General features: G+C 44.3%; 1 protein-coding gene across 1 annotated transcript in view; it reads right to left on the reverse strand.

Moving 5' to 3' along the window:
* Positions 1 to 338: 338 nt before the first annotated feature.
* The window catches only part of LOC138247075 (IgGFc-binding protein-like), a 145,655-nt gene continuing 132,561 nt past the window's right edge, over positions 339 to 13,432 (reverse strand). Inside the window, exons 4-5 of the mRNA XM_069201820.1 lie at positions 2,823 to 3,418; positions 339 to 926 (exon numbers count right to left, since the gene is read on the reverse strand). Of these exons, the coding sequence (XP_069057921.1) occupies positions 339 to 926; positions 2,823 to 3,418 (1,184 nt within the window). The remainder of the gene's footprint in view (positions 927 to 2,822; positions 3,419 to 13,432) is intronic.

The raw sequence follows: 13,432 nt of genomic DNA on the forward strand, positions 1-13,432 counted from the left end.
TATCTATCTATCTATCTATCTATCTATCTATCTATCTATCTATCTATCTATCTATCTATCTATCTATCTATCTATCTATCTATCTATCTATCTACCTTTGCAACCTAATCTTTCTGTTCTCAATCTAACTAATTACCTGTCTATCTGTCTACCTATTTAAGACAACTTTTATCATCTCTGTGAGTTGTCACTGTAGCTTTTCATGATTCTGGGTTAATTGTTTTACTTTTTACATTTTCAATTCGTTAAAGCCACATGACACATTCTCAGAAGGCATAAAAGATAAATAATACACTTCATGCTTTCAATCATCAAGCTGGTTTTACTCCACTTATTAGCTACCAAGATGACTTACGGCAGAATGTGGTGGTCCGCCATGATGCAATCGTAACTCCGGCAGCTTGGCATGCGGCTGCATATGCCTGGAGGCTCTTACAAAGAATATCTCCAGCTCCTCCCACAGAACACAAGTCATATGTACAGTGGTTGTAGTAGTTAATAGGGCTCACTTTAGTGTGGCAGTTTGTGAAAGGTCCAGCTTTGTTGATGATCATCCCACAGGAATTCATGCCCTGGTATGGTGCTATCTGGGGTGGGCCACAGACTGGACAAGGGCCTCCACAATCATCCGTGCACTTGGCTCCTGCAATTGTCACTTTCCATGAAGCCCCAAAATCCTTGACACTTGTGGTAATCTGTTTGTTTGGCAGCTGGAACTCATCTTTGTTATTACCATTAAAGTTGCCACAGAGACCTCCCAGTTTCCCCTTGTAGGTGCTCGGGACGCTGATCATCACATAATAGACATTATCATAAAGCACAGTTAGACCAAAATCAGTCTGGAGAACAATGTGTATCCCCTCCTGGTTGATCCATATTGTGCCATCATTAATGTTTAATGGTAAATTATTAATTTCTCCGTCAACCTGTCAATAAGAAAACATTTGGTGATGAACAATTTGAAAGCCAGACCTGAAATATAACTTTTTGCATAATCAGTGTAGAGTCTATTTGATGGCAAGTGGAGTCATTGAAACCTAACATAATATGCACCACCCACTTTCTCGCACTCATTTTGAATTACTGGTAGTGGCAGGGTGCACGTTTGGCTGCTTAACCACTTCTGACTAGAGTTCACCTGAGGTGGTCATTGGGTCCGCCAGTGACCTATAGTGGATCCACCAGACATGGTGGCAGACCAATCAATTTAGAGTGATTTGTCCACTTCGGTGTATTCTGATATTGCCTCAAAAGGTGACTGTTATCTTACTGAATCATCAGGAAAGGGTATGAATGGTGTTCCTAACGTGTAGGGCATAACCCACCGCATGTTAGGGAGATGGTTAGGGAGGTGTGGATAACGGAGTCCCAACACTCTGATGCTCACATTTCCTTGTAGAACGCCAGTCAGCATTGAACTACATTTGTGGCGTTTCCACAGCAACTTGTCTTCACCAAAGTGTTTCCTCCACGGTATATGTATCCACCATGGTAAAAATGCCACTGCTACCCAGGCAGGAATCCTAACACGGATCAAACTTTCAGCCACTCCCTTTCAAAGGATTGGAAATCCACAGCAATGGAGTAAGAACCCCCCGCTACCCTCAGTAAACTTGAAATCAGTCAACGTGTTAATCAGAATGGAATATGCGAGGCTTCTTAGCGCTCAAAGACCATTTTACAATGTTTAGACTACCCTTTGGCGAAGAAGAAGTGGCAGACAATCAACTCAGAAGTCACTCACATGTGATGGGTATGCTTCCGGGGACCTTCTTGTAGGCAAGCTTGAGGTTGTGAATTTATGGTATGTCATGAAAGGTTTTGAACAACAGACTAAATTCAAGACTTCACTCATTTTATACAGGAAAGAAACTTTTTTTTCTGTTTGTAACAAAATAATGCTCACACTGTCATTATGGTCGAATATCTGACATTCTTGCAGCTGGAATATTGAAGCATTGTGCTCGTTAATTCAACTGTTAACACCAGGCCTAATGACTTCTTTCACTGTTGAAATGGTCCCCATTCGAACTTACCATTTGTAGTAGTCAATTCTTATAAACGTATCACCTTCTCAACGCCTGCCTCAATCAATAAATGATTCTGACATTAAGGAGCATATTTATGAGCCACTTGCACCACATTAGCATAATTTGTTTATGCTAATGTGGTTTTAGGTTGGCAAAAACGCTGCGCCATATTTACAAAGTGGCACAATGCACACATTGCACCACTTTGTAATCTCTTGTGCCACATTATACCTGCGCCAGGCATAATGTATGGAAAGGTGACCATTACTGGTGTTAGGAGGTCCAGAAAAATGGCGCAATGAAATCTATGAGATTCCACTGCACTATGTTTAGCGTAATTTTTAACACCTGCTTAAAGCAGGCATTAAAATGACACTCCCATTGTTTTCAACGGGCCTCCTTTCACTTTGCAGGATTGGCGTAAAAATAAAGGCGTTAATTCTGCAAAGCGCCAATCTAGCATCAGAATTTGTGACGCTAGTTTCCTAACGTGCGGCATGATACACCGTATAATAAATACGGCACACATATGGTGGCGTTAGGGGGGCGCAAAGGGCCTCAAGAAAAGTGGTGCATCATGTCATGACATGATGCGCCACTTTTCATAAACTTGGTCCTAAGTCTATCTTTTGTTCAAAGGGGACGTTCACTAGCGGTTTGGCCTGCACTGTCTCTTTTAGGGTAGGGTCAAAACTAATTTGCATAAGATTTATCCCTGTCTGTAACATCATAGACAGACCCAAATATTAAAAGGTACATTATATACTTAGTTAGATGCAGTTTTGTACTCACCTTAACTTTCCATTTCATCCCTCTTTCAATGATGACAGTATACCCATACACAGATACAGTCACCATCCTGGTAACAGCCACATTGCCCTTACCAAAGCTTTCATTTTCTGCTACAACTGAGAATGTCTGAAGACTTGGATTGTTTTCAATTACTTTGGTCAATGTATATGTGCAAGTGCCCTGGAAGTCAAAGGATAGACCATCAAATGAAATGTAGTGAGGATCTCCGGATGCAACACATATTCCAAGGCCAATTGGCTGACATCCCTGGATGCCATTCGCCACCGTGCACACTTCATTGGCACTGCAGGGTATGCTTTTGCAATCCACAGCTCCATTGTCACCGCACGTGCAGCGCTCGTTGCATAAACGGCTTGGATAGAACACTTGTCCACTCCTGTAGTATCTTTCTTTGTACACACACCCACATTGTGCGATTGGCACACATTTGTCTCCACTCAAGATGAAGCCACTGTTGCAAAAGCATCCTTCTGTACAGGGTGCCCCACAGCCTACTGGAGCGGAAAGACCAAAACAGGTCAGAGGGCATCCATTTCCACATAACTCATAGTGCATATTCATGGGGCAAGAAGGAGCTGAGAGGAAATAAAAACATGGTGTAAAACAATTGCAAAAAGTGACAACGTTGTGAGTGCACCGATTCAAATTATTATGTTCTTCAAGTGTCATACGTACATAGGTACATTGAGAAAAGATCATAAAATGTAATCAGCACATTGAGAAAATATAATGCAATGTAAAAACATTGATGGAAACTACGATTATGATGTAAAAATAAAATAAAAAGTAATTACATGTTTTAAGCATAGTGAGTAAATGAATAACGTACATAAAAATATAAAATAAGTACATTAAAAAGCAATGCTAAATTGTAAGTACATCGACAAAAGTAATTGAAAAAAAAAGTAATTTATTTTTAGTACATGAGTTGAGAAGCATTATGTTCTAAGCAGATTGATGAAAAGAAATAACGTGAAAGACCGGAAAAATAATAGCATAATTAAAGGGGAGAACAAATGACGTGGTGTAAGTATGTTGTGAAAAAGTACTAATAGTGTATGGATAGATTAAGAACAAGAAATAAAATATAAACACACCGCAAGAAAATATTATTATGTTGTAAGTAGATTACTGAACATTTCAGAATTCTGATTAATTCTGTTAGTACCAAAGTCCATATGTAATTCCCCATTACATATGAAAAGGTTTTATAGCATTCCAGAAATACTTAGGCCCATATTTATACTTTTTTAGCGCCGCATTTGCGTCGTTTTTAGACACAAAATCGGCGCAAACTTACAAAATACCATTGTATTTTGTAAGTTTGCGCCGATTTTGCGTCAAAAAACGACGCAAATGCGGCGCTAAAAAAGTATAAATATGGGCCTTAACCTCCTGAAATTAGAATCTACTAACTGGTAAATGACGCATCCTCATCCACTCTACTCATAATTGGGGCCTTGGCATCTGTACCTCTCAGTTTGTCACTCCTTTTCTGTTTAAGACTGTCTTTTGTTTCCTGTTTTCTCTGGTGTTTTGCCTTGCATCTTTCTAGCCCTCTACTCTTGATCAATTTCCTTCCCAGCCTACATTTTTACTTAGTTTTTGTGTCCCGATGGGAAAAATTTTTGCACTTGGGTTGCAGCCTTTTGGTCTCTTTCCAACCATTCCAAACTGCTCACTGGAAGGCTTGACCATGACCTCACACATTCCCTGTTAATTTTTTTAAAGGTCACCAGCATCTTTCACCACCATAAGCTTTTGGAAGACGCATGAAGTAATGACTTGCACTGAAAACGTTTTTGGAGTTTTTTCTTGAAAATCTGTGAGCATCTAAAAAATGTGACCACACAGGTGCCATGAATGTCCATAGCGAGCCTGACACTTTTGCTGAATGTTATTTTACACAATGTTCTACCGTGAGGCTGTGGTATCTATCCCAACACTTTGGCCAGTCTGTTGGATTCACCCTTCTTGATTGTCTTACTGTCAGACTGGTTTCTTCAGAGTGAGCATCTGCATAGGTCACTGAGAGCTCTAAATGAGAGAACTCTGAAGGTTGCCAGCAATCATTACTAAAGGTGCTCATTCTGCAACAGGAAGCAGTGGTCAGTTAAGCATCTTTGATGCTCGGTTTCAGATGGATGAGCAGTCTGATGCTGAAGCACGAGAGGGTGTTTGTGGTGAGTCTAGGCACAGTGTATTAGGGCACCTGAGCATCAATAATGTCCACGTGTCCAGCAGAGTGTGGTGTGTACACAGCACTTTAGTTATAATCCCCAAATCATAAATACATGTATAGGCACACATTATAACACCGCACACCATTAAAGTCCAAACGCAACATTACATGAGCTAGTGGTCCTATGAGAAAGCAATCACTAATGAGGCCATTGGACACAAAGTAGATGTTGAATGTCATGCAGTTCTAAAAGTAGGACTACTTTAAAAGTGTTAGTGATCATAAGGCTCCGTTGTTCACAAAGCTTGTATATAACCTGAAATGCAGAATATTTAGAAGCAATGCAAATAATGTGCCTACTGTGTGAGATGCATCATAAAAAGTTATTGTTTTCAAAGCTCCATGAATACAAACATTAAGCTAAATGAAGGATCTTAAACTGGCTTGTGAAAATGGGTTACTCTGTACCTCCTTTATAATACATGGGATTCTGCAATACATTTATAAACAACTGTCTCTAATGTCTTTATAATTGTAGACTTGTAACGCACATCAGAACGCAACCATTAACAATTATCAGAGTCGAGTTCTGATGTCCTAATGCCTGCTGACAGAGCCAGCAGACCAGGTGAAAGGCAGGTCAAGGCACAGAGTGTTAGAAATGGGGTCTTTGGTTGCCAGTCAGGTTGCCCCCTGTCCAAGCAAGGACCCTCACTCTAGTCAGGGTGAGTCACACACAATGCAAATTATCCTGTGCCCACCCTCTGGTAGCTTGGCACTGAGCAGTCAGGCTTAACTTAGAAGGCAATGTGTAAAGTATTTGTGGAATAAATCATACAGTAACGCAATATAGCACCACAGAAATACACCACACAGTGTTTAGAGAAATATATAATATTTATCTGGATAAATGCAGGTCAAAACGATCAAAGATACAATAAGTTAATGTACAAATATCACTGAAAAGTGATATAAAGTGTCTTAGGTATTTTTAAAGCAAACAAAGGCCCTCATTCTGACCTTGGCGGGCGGCGGAGGCCGCCCGCCAAAGTCCCGCCGTCAGGTTACCGTTCCGCGGTCGAAAGACCGCGGCGGTAATTCTGACTTTCCCGCTGGGCTGGCGGGCGGTCGCCTTCAGACCGCCCGCCAGCCCAGCGGGAAAGAGGCTTCCACGATGAAGCCGGCTCGGAATCGAGCCGGCGGAGTGGAAGCTGTGCGACGGGTGCAGTTGCACCCGTCGCGTATTTCACTGTCTGCGCAGCAGACAGTGAAATACATGTAGGGGCCCTCTTACGGGGGCCCCTGCAATGCCCATGCCAGTGGCATGGGCACTGCAGGGGCCCCCAGGGGCCCCGCGACCCCCCCTACCGCCATCCGGATCCCAGCGGTCGGACCGCCGGGATCTGGATGGCGGTAGGGGGGGTCAGAATCCCCGCGGCGGTGCAGCAAGCTGCGCCGCCGTGGAGGATTCAATGGGGCGGCGGTACACTGGCGGGAGCCCGCCAGTGGTGCCGGTCCGACCGCGGCTTTACCGCCGCGGTCGGAATCCCCATTGGAGCACCGCCGGCCTGTCGGCGGTGCTCCCGCGGTCCTCCGCCCTGGCGGTCTTTGACCGCCAGGGTCAGAATGACCACCAAAGTCTCTTTCAGGCACAAAGTACCTGGTTCACGTGAAAAATCTCTGCAAATGGGCCTCAGAGGAGGAGATGGTTAGAAACAAAGGGGTGTGCGTAGATTTCTCGGGCCGCACATGGCGATGTGTCATTTCGTTTTCATGCAGGGACGGCTGTGCGTCGATTTCAGGCACTCGGTCGTGGATCCTCTTCGGGTTGCGGGGTTTTCAGACGCCCCGGGGACGATGCGTAGATTTCCGGTGCTGGCAGGACAAAGTCACAGGAGCTGCGTCACTGCAGTGGACGTTGCCTCGAATTTTCTACCGCATGGCAGGCGCTGCCTCGATTCCTCTCTGGAAGTCGGGCTGAGTCATCCTGTTCGGCTGTGTGTCGTTCCGGTGGGCCGTGCGTTGAATTTCCGGTTGCTACACTGGCGCTGCGTCGATCTTTTTGTTGCACAGTTGGGCTGCGTCGTTCTGAATCGGCGTGCAGTGACATTTTCACCGCAGTGCAGGCTGTGTGTCATTTCTGGCAGGCTGTGCGTCGAATTTCGCCGCACAAGGAGTCCTTCTTGTAGAGATGAAGTATTTTTGGTCCTGAGACTTCAGGGAACAGGAGGCAAGCTCTATCCAAGCCCTTGGAGAGCACTTCTTCACCACAGCCAGAGAGCAGCAAGGCAGCAGGGCAACAGCAAGGCAGCAGTCCTTCACAGAAAGCAGTCAGGTGAGTCCTTTGGGAAGCCAGGCAATTCTTCTTGGCAGGAGGCAGGTTCTGGTTCCAGTTTTCTTCTCCAGGAAGTGTCTGATTTGGTAGGGGCAGAGGCCCTGTTTATATACCCAAATGTGCCTTTGAAGTGGGGGAGACTTCAAAGAGTGGCTTAGAAGTGTGCCAGGTCCCTTTTCAGTTCAATCCTGTCTGCCAGGGTCCCAGTAGGGGGTGTGGCAGTCCTTTGTGTGAGAGCAGGCCCTCCACCCTCCCAGCCCAGGATGACCAATTTAAAATGTAGATGTATGCAAGTGAGGCTGAGTATCCTGTGTTTGGGGTGTGTCTGAGTGAATGGACAAGGAACTGTCAACTAAACACAGCCAGACATGGATTGTAAGGCACAAAAAGATTTAAGTGCAGAGAAATGCTCACTTTATAAAAGTGCTATTTCTAAAATAGTAATATTAAATCCAACTTCACCAGTTGTTAGGATTTTATGTCACCATTCTGGCCATACTAAATATGACCTTCCTTCTCTTTTCAGATCAGCAGCTATCACTCAAACAATGAGTGAGGGCAGCCCCAATGCTCGCCTATGAAGGGAGCAGGCCTCACAGCAGTGTTAAAACACATTTAGGAGTTTTATACTACCAGGACATGTAAACTACATAGGTACATGTCCTGCCTTTTGCCTACACAGCACCCTGCCCTATGGGTTACCTAGGGCATACCTGATGTGTGTCTTATATGTAGAAAAAGGGGAGTTTTAGGCTTGGCAAGTACTTTTAAATGCCAAGTAGAATTGGCAGTGAAACCGCACACACAAGCCTTGCAATGGCAGGCCTGAGACAAGGTTAAGGGGCTACTTAAGTGGGTGGCACAATCAGAGCTATAGGCCCACTAGTAGCATTTAATCTACAGGCCCCGGGCACACATAGTGCACTCTACTAGGGACTTATAAGTAAAATAAATAGTCCAATTGGGTAAGATCCAATGTTACCATGTTTAAAGGGAGAGAGCATATGCACTTTAGCACTGGTTAGCAGTGGTAAAGTGCGCAGAGTCTAAAAACCAGCAAAAACAGTATCCAAAAAGTGGAGGGAGGTAGGAAAAAAGTTAGGGGTGACCACCCTAAGGCTGTCAGCTCTAACACAGAGCATCTGTTTAAAGCAACAAAAAGGAAACCTTGCCTTTTTTTCTTCTGCTCTGTTTTTCTAGCTTACAATGGCTACCAGAAAGAGCATGATTATTTTTTGCTTTCCTTAGAAAAATATGGAAGGGTTATTTTACTATTGATGGCAACAAATATCTAACAGGTTTCAACGTGTTTCATTTTGTACCAGAGGCTCTAATTACATTTTTCATATTTGCAAACATGCAAACATGCTCTATCTTTCATATGAAAGAGCTAAAAACCAAGACTGTTTGTGGTTTTTGTGAAAGGCGCGGTGTGACCATGTATCATATGAGATAAAGTATCCCCTGCAATATGTGATTACGAGTCGCACTGACGATCCATAACCTTATAAATTAACTCAGCCTTTGGTCTTGTTCCTCCATATGGGTATGGAACTCCTCTGTGACTTGCAATGTCTTTATATTTCATGATATTCGGTACTGAATCCCTTATATAATATTAAGCTGGATTTACAAACCTAGGTGTTTATAAATACTTCAATAAAATAGCATAAAGTACACACACTATTATCAACAGTGCCAAATGTCAATTGCACTGAGGGTAAAGGTTTCAACTGGCAAACAAGATCAGCAGTCCAGGTGATTGGGCCACATAGGTCCTTTGTTTGGGTGAGATGGACTACCACACATACAGCTCAAAGAGAGTGAGCAATTGAAGAATGTAGAAAAGTATAAAAAGCAGTGCACAGAGCTGTGTGCTTGTTACATTGGGTTCTTGCTGTCTCAGAAATACTTCTTTCAGGACCAGTCTCTTGTGCAGCCATTTCTTACACTGGTGCTGGGTATCAGATCCTCAGCAGACGTTTATGATTATCAGTGTCTTACAAGATCAAGCAGTACATCTTGGTCTCTAGTTGAGGGATGCTGTGGAATGAGACAGTATTCAGTATCTCTGTAGCAGCAGGACTCTTTGGGGCTGGTGGGCGCTTCCACAATGGGCACACTCAGCAGAAAGAGGGCAGGCAAGTAGAGCTTTAGCAAGGCTTTGACACAGTTATAGACAATTGGAAAAGTTCATCAATGTGGTTCCACACTTTGGGTACATTTCATTAACAAAGGGTCACTGCTGGCCTCAGTTCAGGAATATACGTTATATACATGCATTTTCAGAAGGGTTATACTGTGATGCCTGCACAAAATATTAAATCATTTATTACATAAATAAACACAAAAGGGGCCCCTAATGCCCAAACCTCTGGAGGTAAACAGAAGGGGCCTCTGAATGCCCAAATCTCTGGATGTAATGCACAAGTTTAGTCCAGTAGGCAACTCCCTTTGGGTGTACCTATTCTGCCCAAAAATAGAATCTAAAGCCATTGCCCAGTTCTTTCACAGGTGCTGGAGGGGCTGGAGGTTTTCCACATGTTCAGGGCACAAGAAGGGTGTTGTAAGCAATCCCCCTCACCTGCAGTTATAGGGGTCTTCAGGTATTCCACAAACTTTGCCATAAATTAAAATTCATTGGAACTATAAACAAATGAAAAATAAAAGGAATGGGACTGCTCTGTGGATGGTTCTGAACTTTTGTGCCTACCCTCATCAACACTTCCACTTGCATTCAGAATTGTTTGCACTCACATGGAGCAAATTCTTGTTTCTGTATGGTTATTGATTTTTTGCCTTTTCTGGATCCTATGTTTGCTTGTGTTAAGACTGTGTGAACTGTGACTCTACTATTCTGTGATACTTTGCATATATTCCGGCCCTAAAACAGAATTGGTAAAATTGTTTTCCCCTAATTACTCTTTTTACCTTTTCATGTGAAGCGATAATGAATGACACAGAAAATGCATCGATGGCATGGGATGTAAAAGTTGTATATGTATATGTATTCTATTGTGTAGTTACACCACCGACATATATGACATAAATATATGGCTGTCAAGGGAACCACTTGAGTCTGCAGTGATACCGGACAAGGAAAAGAGTGCCTTTGTCATGCAGGAAGACCTATTTTAATTATTAATACCATGCCTAATGTTGACCCACAAGGCAAGGTGCCTAATGTAAAAATAAAGTGTCACATATATTTGAAAAAGTTTTCCCCACAGTGACTGAAGGCCTACAAGTTATTTCGCTTTGGTGTAAGTAAAGTAGTTAATTCTATACCTAGTCTCGGGAAAAAGCTATCAACATCATTACAAATTATGCACTAGTTACAATTTAAATTTGATTTGATGGTTAAATCGGATTTATAATGACTGTATAGAAAAGTAATTTAAAAAATGTACTTTAGGCTGCCTGAGTCCAGACCAGCTTACAATGAATTTAATTCAATTAATCTTTTTTTCAGTTTTGAGAAAAAACATAACAGAACAACAGCACAACAGCACATTTTTAAACTTCTGCAACATAAAAACAATATCTGCAGCTTCCTAAATATATGACTTTTAGATTTCGTCAACCGAAATACCCAGCAAAGCCCTAGAGAGTGATGCCAGTGGCAGTGGGGGAAACAAACATTTGGGACCCTGTCTGATGGGAGCAGAGCTCGTTTAAATGGGAGAGTGACTAATGAGCTGAAGACAGACCTGCCTGGTGGCAGAAGGGTTCTGCCATATTGAAATAGGAGCTCCTGTGTAATTAAAGGCAAAGAGCATGTGCTTGCAAAATAAAGTGAAGGGACAGCAAGTGGTCTAAACACTAGCTTGGATTTAACCGCTTAGGTGCGGGCGTCGGCCACTGGCCGACGCCCACACACCCTCCCTGGTGCGGGTCACGACCAGTGGCCGACACCAGGAAGGGTATCAATAAATCCTCGGGTGCGTCGCACCCGAGGATTTATTATTTTTTTTAAACCCCCCCCGGGAGACACGGAAGCTTCCGTGTCTCCCCCCGCCCCCCCACCCGCCCCTTTGTGACGTCAGCGCGCCTCGCGGCACGCTGACGTTGCAAAGGTGTTTTCCCCATCAAAGCAGGAAGCAGCCTTGCGGCCGCTTCCTGCTTTGATGGGGAAAACGGCCTTTCTCACGTTCGGGAAGGCCTCGTAAGAAAGGGGAGACACTCCCCTTTCTTACGAGGCCTTCCTGAAAGTGTTTCCTGGCCCCCCGGTCGCAGCTGTGCTGCGATCGGGGGCCAGGAAACACTTTCAGGTTTCCTGGCCCCCCGATCGCAGCACAGCTGCGATCGGGGGGGCCAGGAAACACTTTGAAAAGGCCTCGTTAGAAAGGGGAGACTCTCCCCTTTCTTACGAGGCCTTCTCAAACTGTTTCTGGCCCCCGATCGCAGCTGTGCTGCGATCGGGGGGCCAGGAAACCTGAAAGTGTTTCGCGCCCCCCCCCCCCCAGGGGATTGTTTTAAAAAAAAAAAAAAAAAATTTTAAAAAAAAAAATGACAGGGGGTCGCCCGTGGGCAGGGTGACCCCCTGTGGGGGCAATTTTTTTTTTAGATGTTGTAGGGTTTCCCTGGGGGCCATTTTGCCCCCCAAGGAAACCATACAACAACTAAAAAAAATAGATCTATATATAGATCTATATTTATATATCTTTGTAGATAGATATATCTATGTACATGGATATATCTATAGATATATCTATGTACATAGATATATATATATATATATAGAGGTAGATCTATATATACCAAAGAGATTTATAAAGTGTGCTACTCACCTGTGAGGGTCTCAAGGCGCTTGGGGGGGTGCGGGGGGAGGGAAAGGGGCTGGGAGGTTCACTGTTCGAAAAGCCAGGTTTTGAGGCCCTTCCTGAAAAGAAGTAGGTTTTGGGTCTTGCGAAGGTGGGTTGTGAGGGCGTTCCAGGTTTTGGGTGCAAGGTAGGAGAAGGATCTGCCCCCGGTGGTGGTGTGTTTGATGCGGGGGACAGAGGCGAGAGAGAGGTCAGCTGAGCGGACGTTTCGTGTGGGGGTGTGGAAGGTGACTCTCGTTGAGGTAGGCAGGGCCTGTGTAGTGGAGTGATTTGTGTGCGAGGATGAGGATCTTGAAGGTGATCCTTTTATCAATGGGGAGCCAGTGGAGGGATTTGAGGTGTGGAGAGATGTGTTCGTGTCGGCGGAGGTCGAGGATGAGTCGTGCTGCTGAGTTCTAGATGCGTGTAGTTTGCGCTTGAGTTTTAGAGTGGTGCCGGCGTAGAGGGCGTTTCCGTAATCAAGCCTGCTGCTGATGTGTGCGTGAGTGACAGTTTTTCTGGTCTCTGTGGGGATCCATTTGAATGTTTTTCAGTATACGGAGTGTGTTGAAGCATGAGGAGGTGAGAGCGTTGATTTGTTGGGTCATCGAGAGGGAGGAGTCTAGGATGATGCTGAGGTTGCGTGCGTGGTTGGCGGGGGTGGGTGCAGGGCCTAGCGTGGTGGGCCACCATGAGGGGTCCCAGGTGTTTTTGTGTGGGCCAAAGAGGATTATTTCGGTTTTGCTTGAGTTGAGTTTCAGGTGATTGGCTGTCATATATATATCACTTTTGTCAATATGTGTGTGGTTTCCCTGGGGGGAAAAGGGTCCGACTTGTCTAGTGGCAGTTTTAGTGCCATAAAGAAGCGCAGAAGGTTTATATGCCTACTGCAAAGAGCAAATCTGTATTTTATGTAAATAGCTGAGTACATTAGCAAAGTCTATGGAGAGATGAAGGGCACTTTTGCTGGGTGGTAATGAGGGAATCCGAGGAGGAGGGAGTGGGAGCACCAATAATGATTGTTGGACTGGGCGCAGGAGGTGCTAAAGACTGTGACGAATGGTATGTGACAAGGTGTTTTTTGAGTGTCTTGAGGGAAGAAGCGCAGGTAAGGTGGCCTCTACTGTTGCACGTATCTCACACACCATCGATTTTGTGACTGTCTACGTAGGCTAGTGTTTTAGAGCAACAGTTTAGCCAATAGCAGAGATGGCATCTTGATGGATGACTGCTGCCTACACTCGGGTTATAGAGGACCGCTCTGACATAG

This window comes from Pleurodeles waltl, chromosome 7 (genome assembly GCF_031143425.1).
Source record: "Pleurodeles waltl isolate 20211129_DDA chromosome 7, aPleWal1.hap1.20221129, whole genome shotgun sequence".
NCBI lineage: Eukaryota > Metazoa > Chordata > Amphibia > Caudata > Salamandridae > Pleurodeles > Pleurodeles waltl.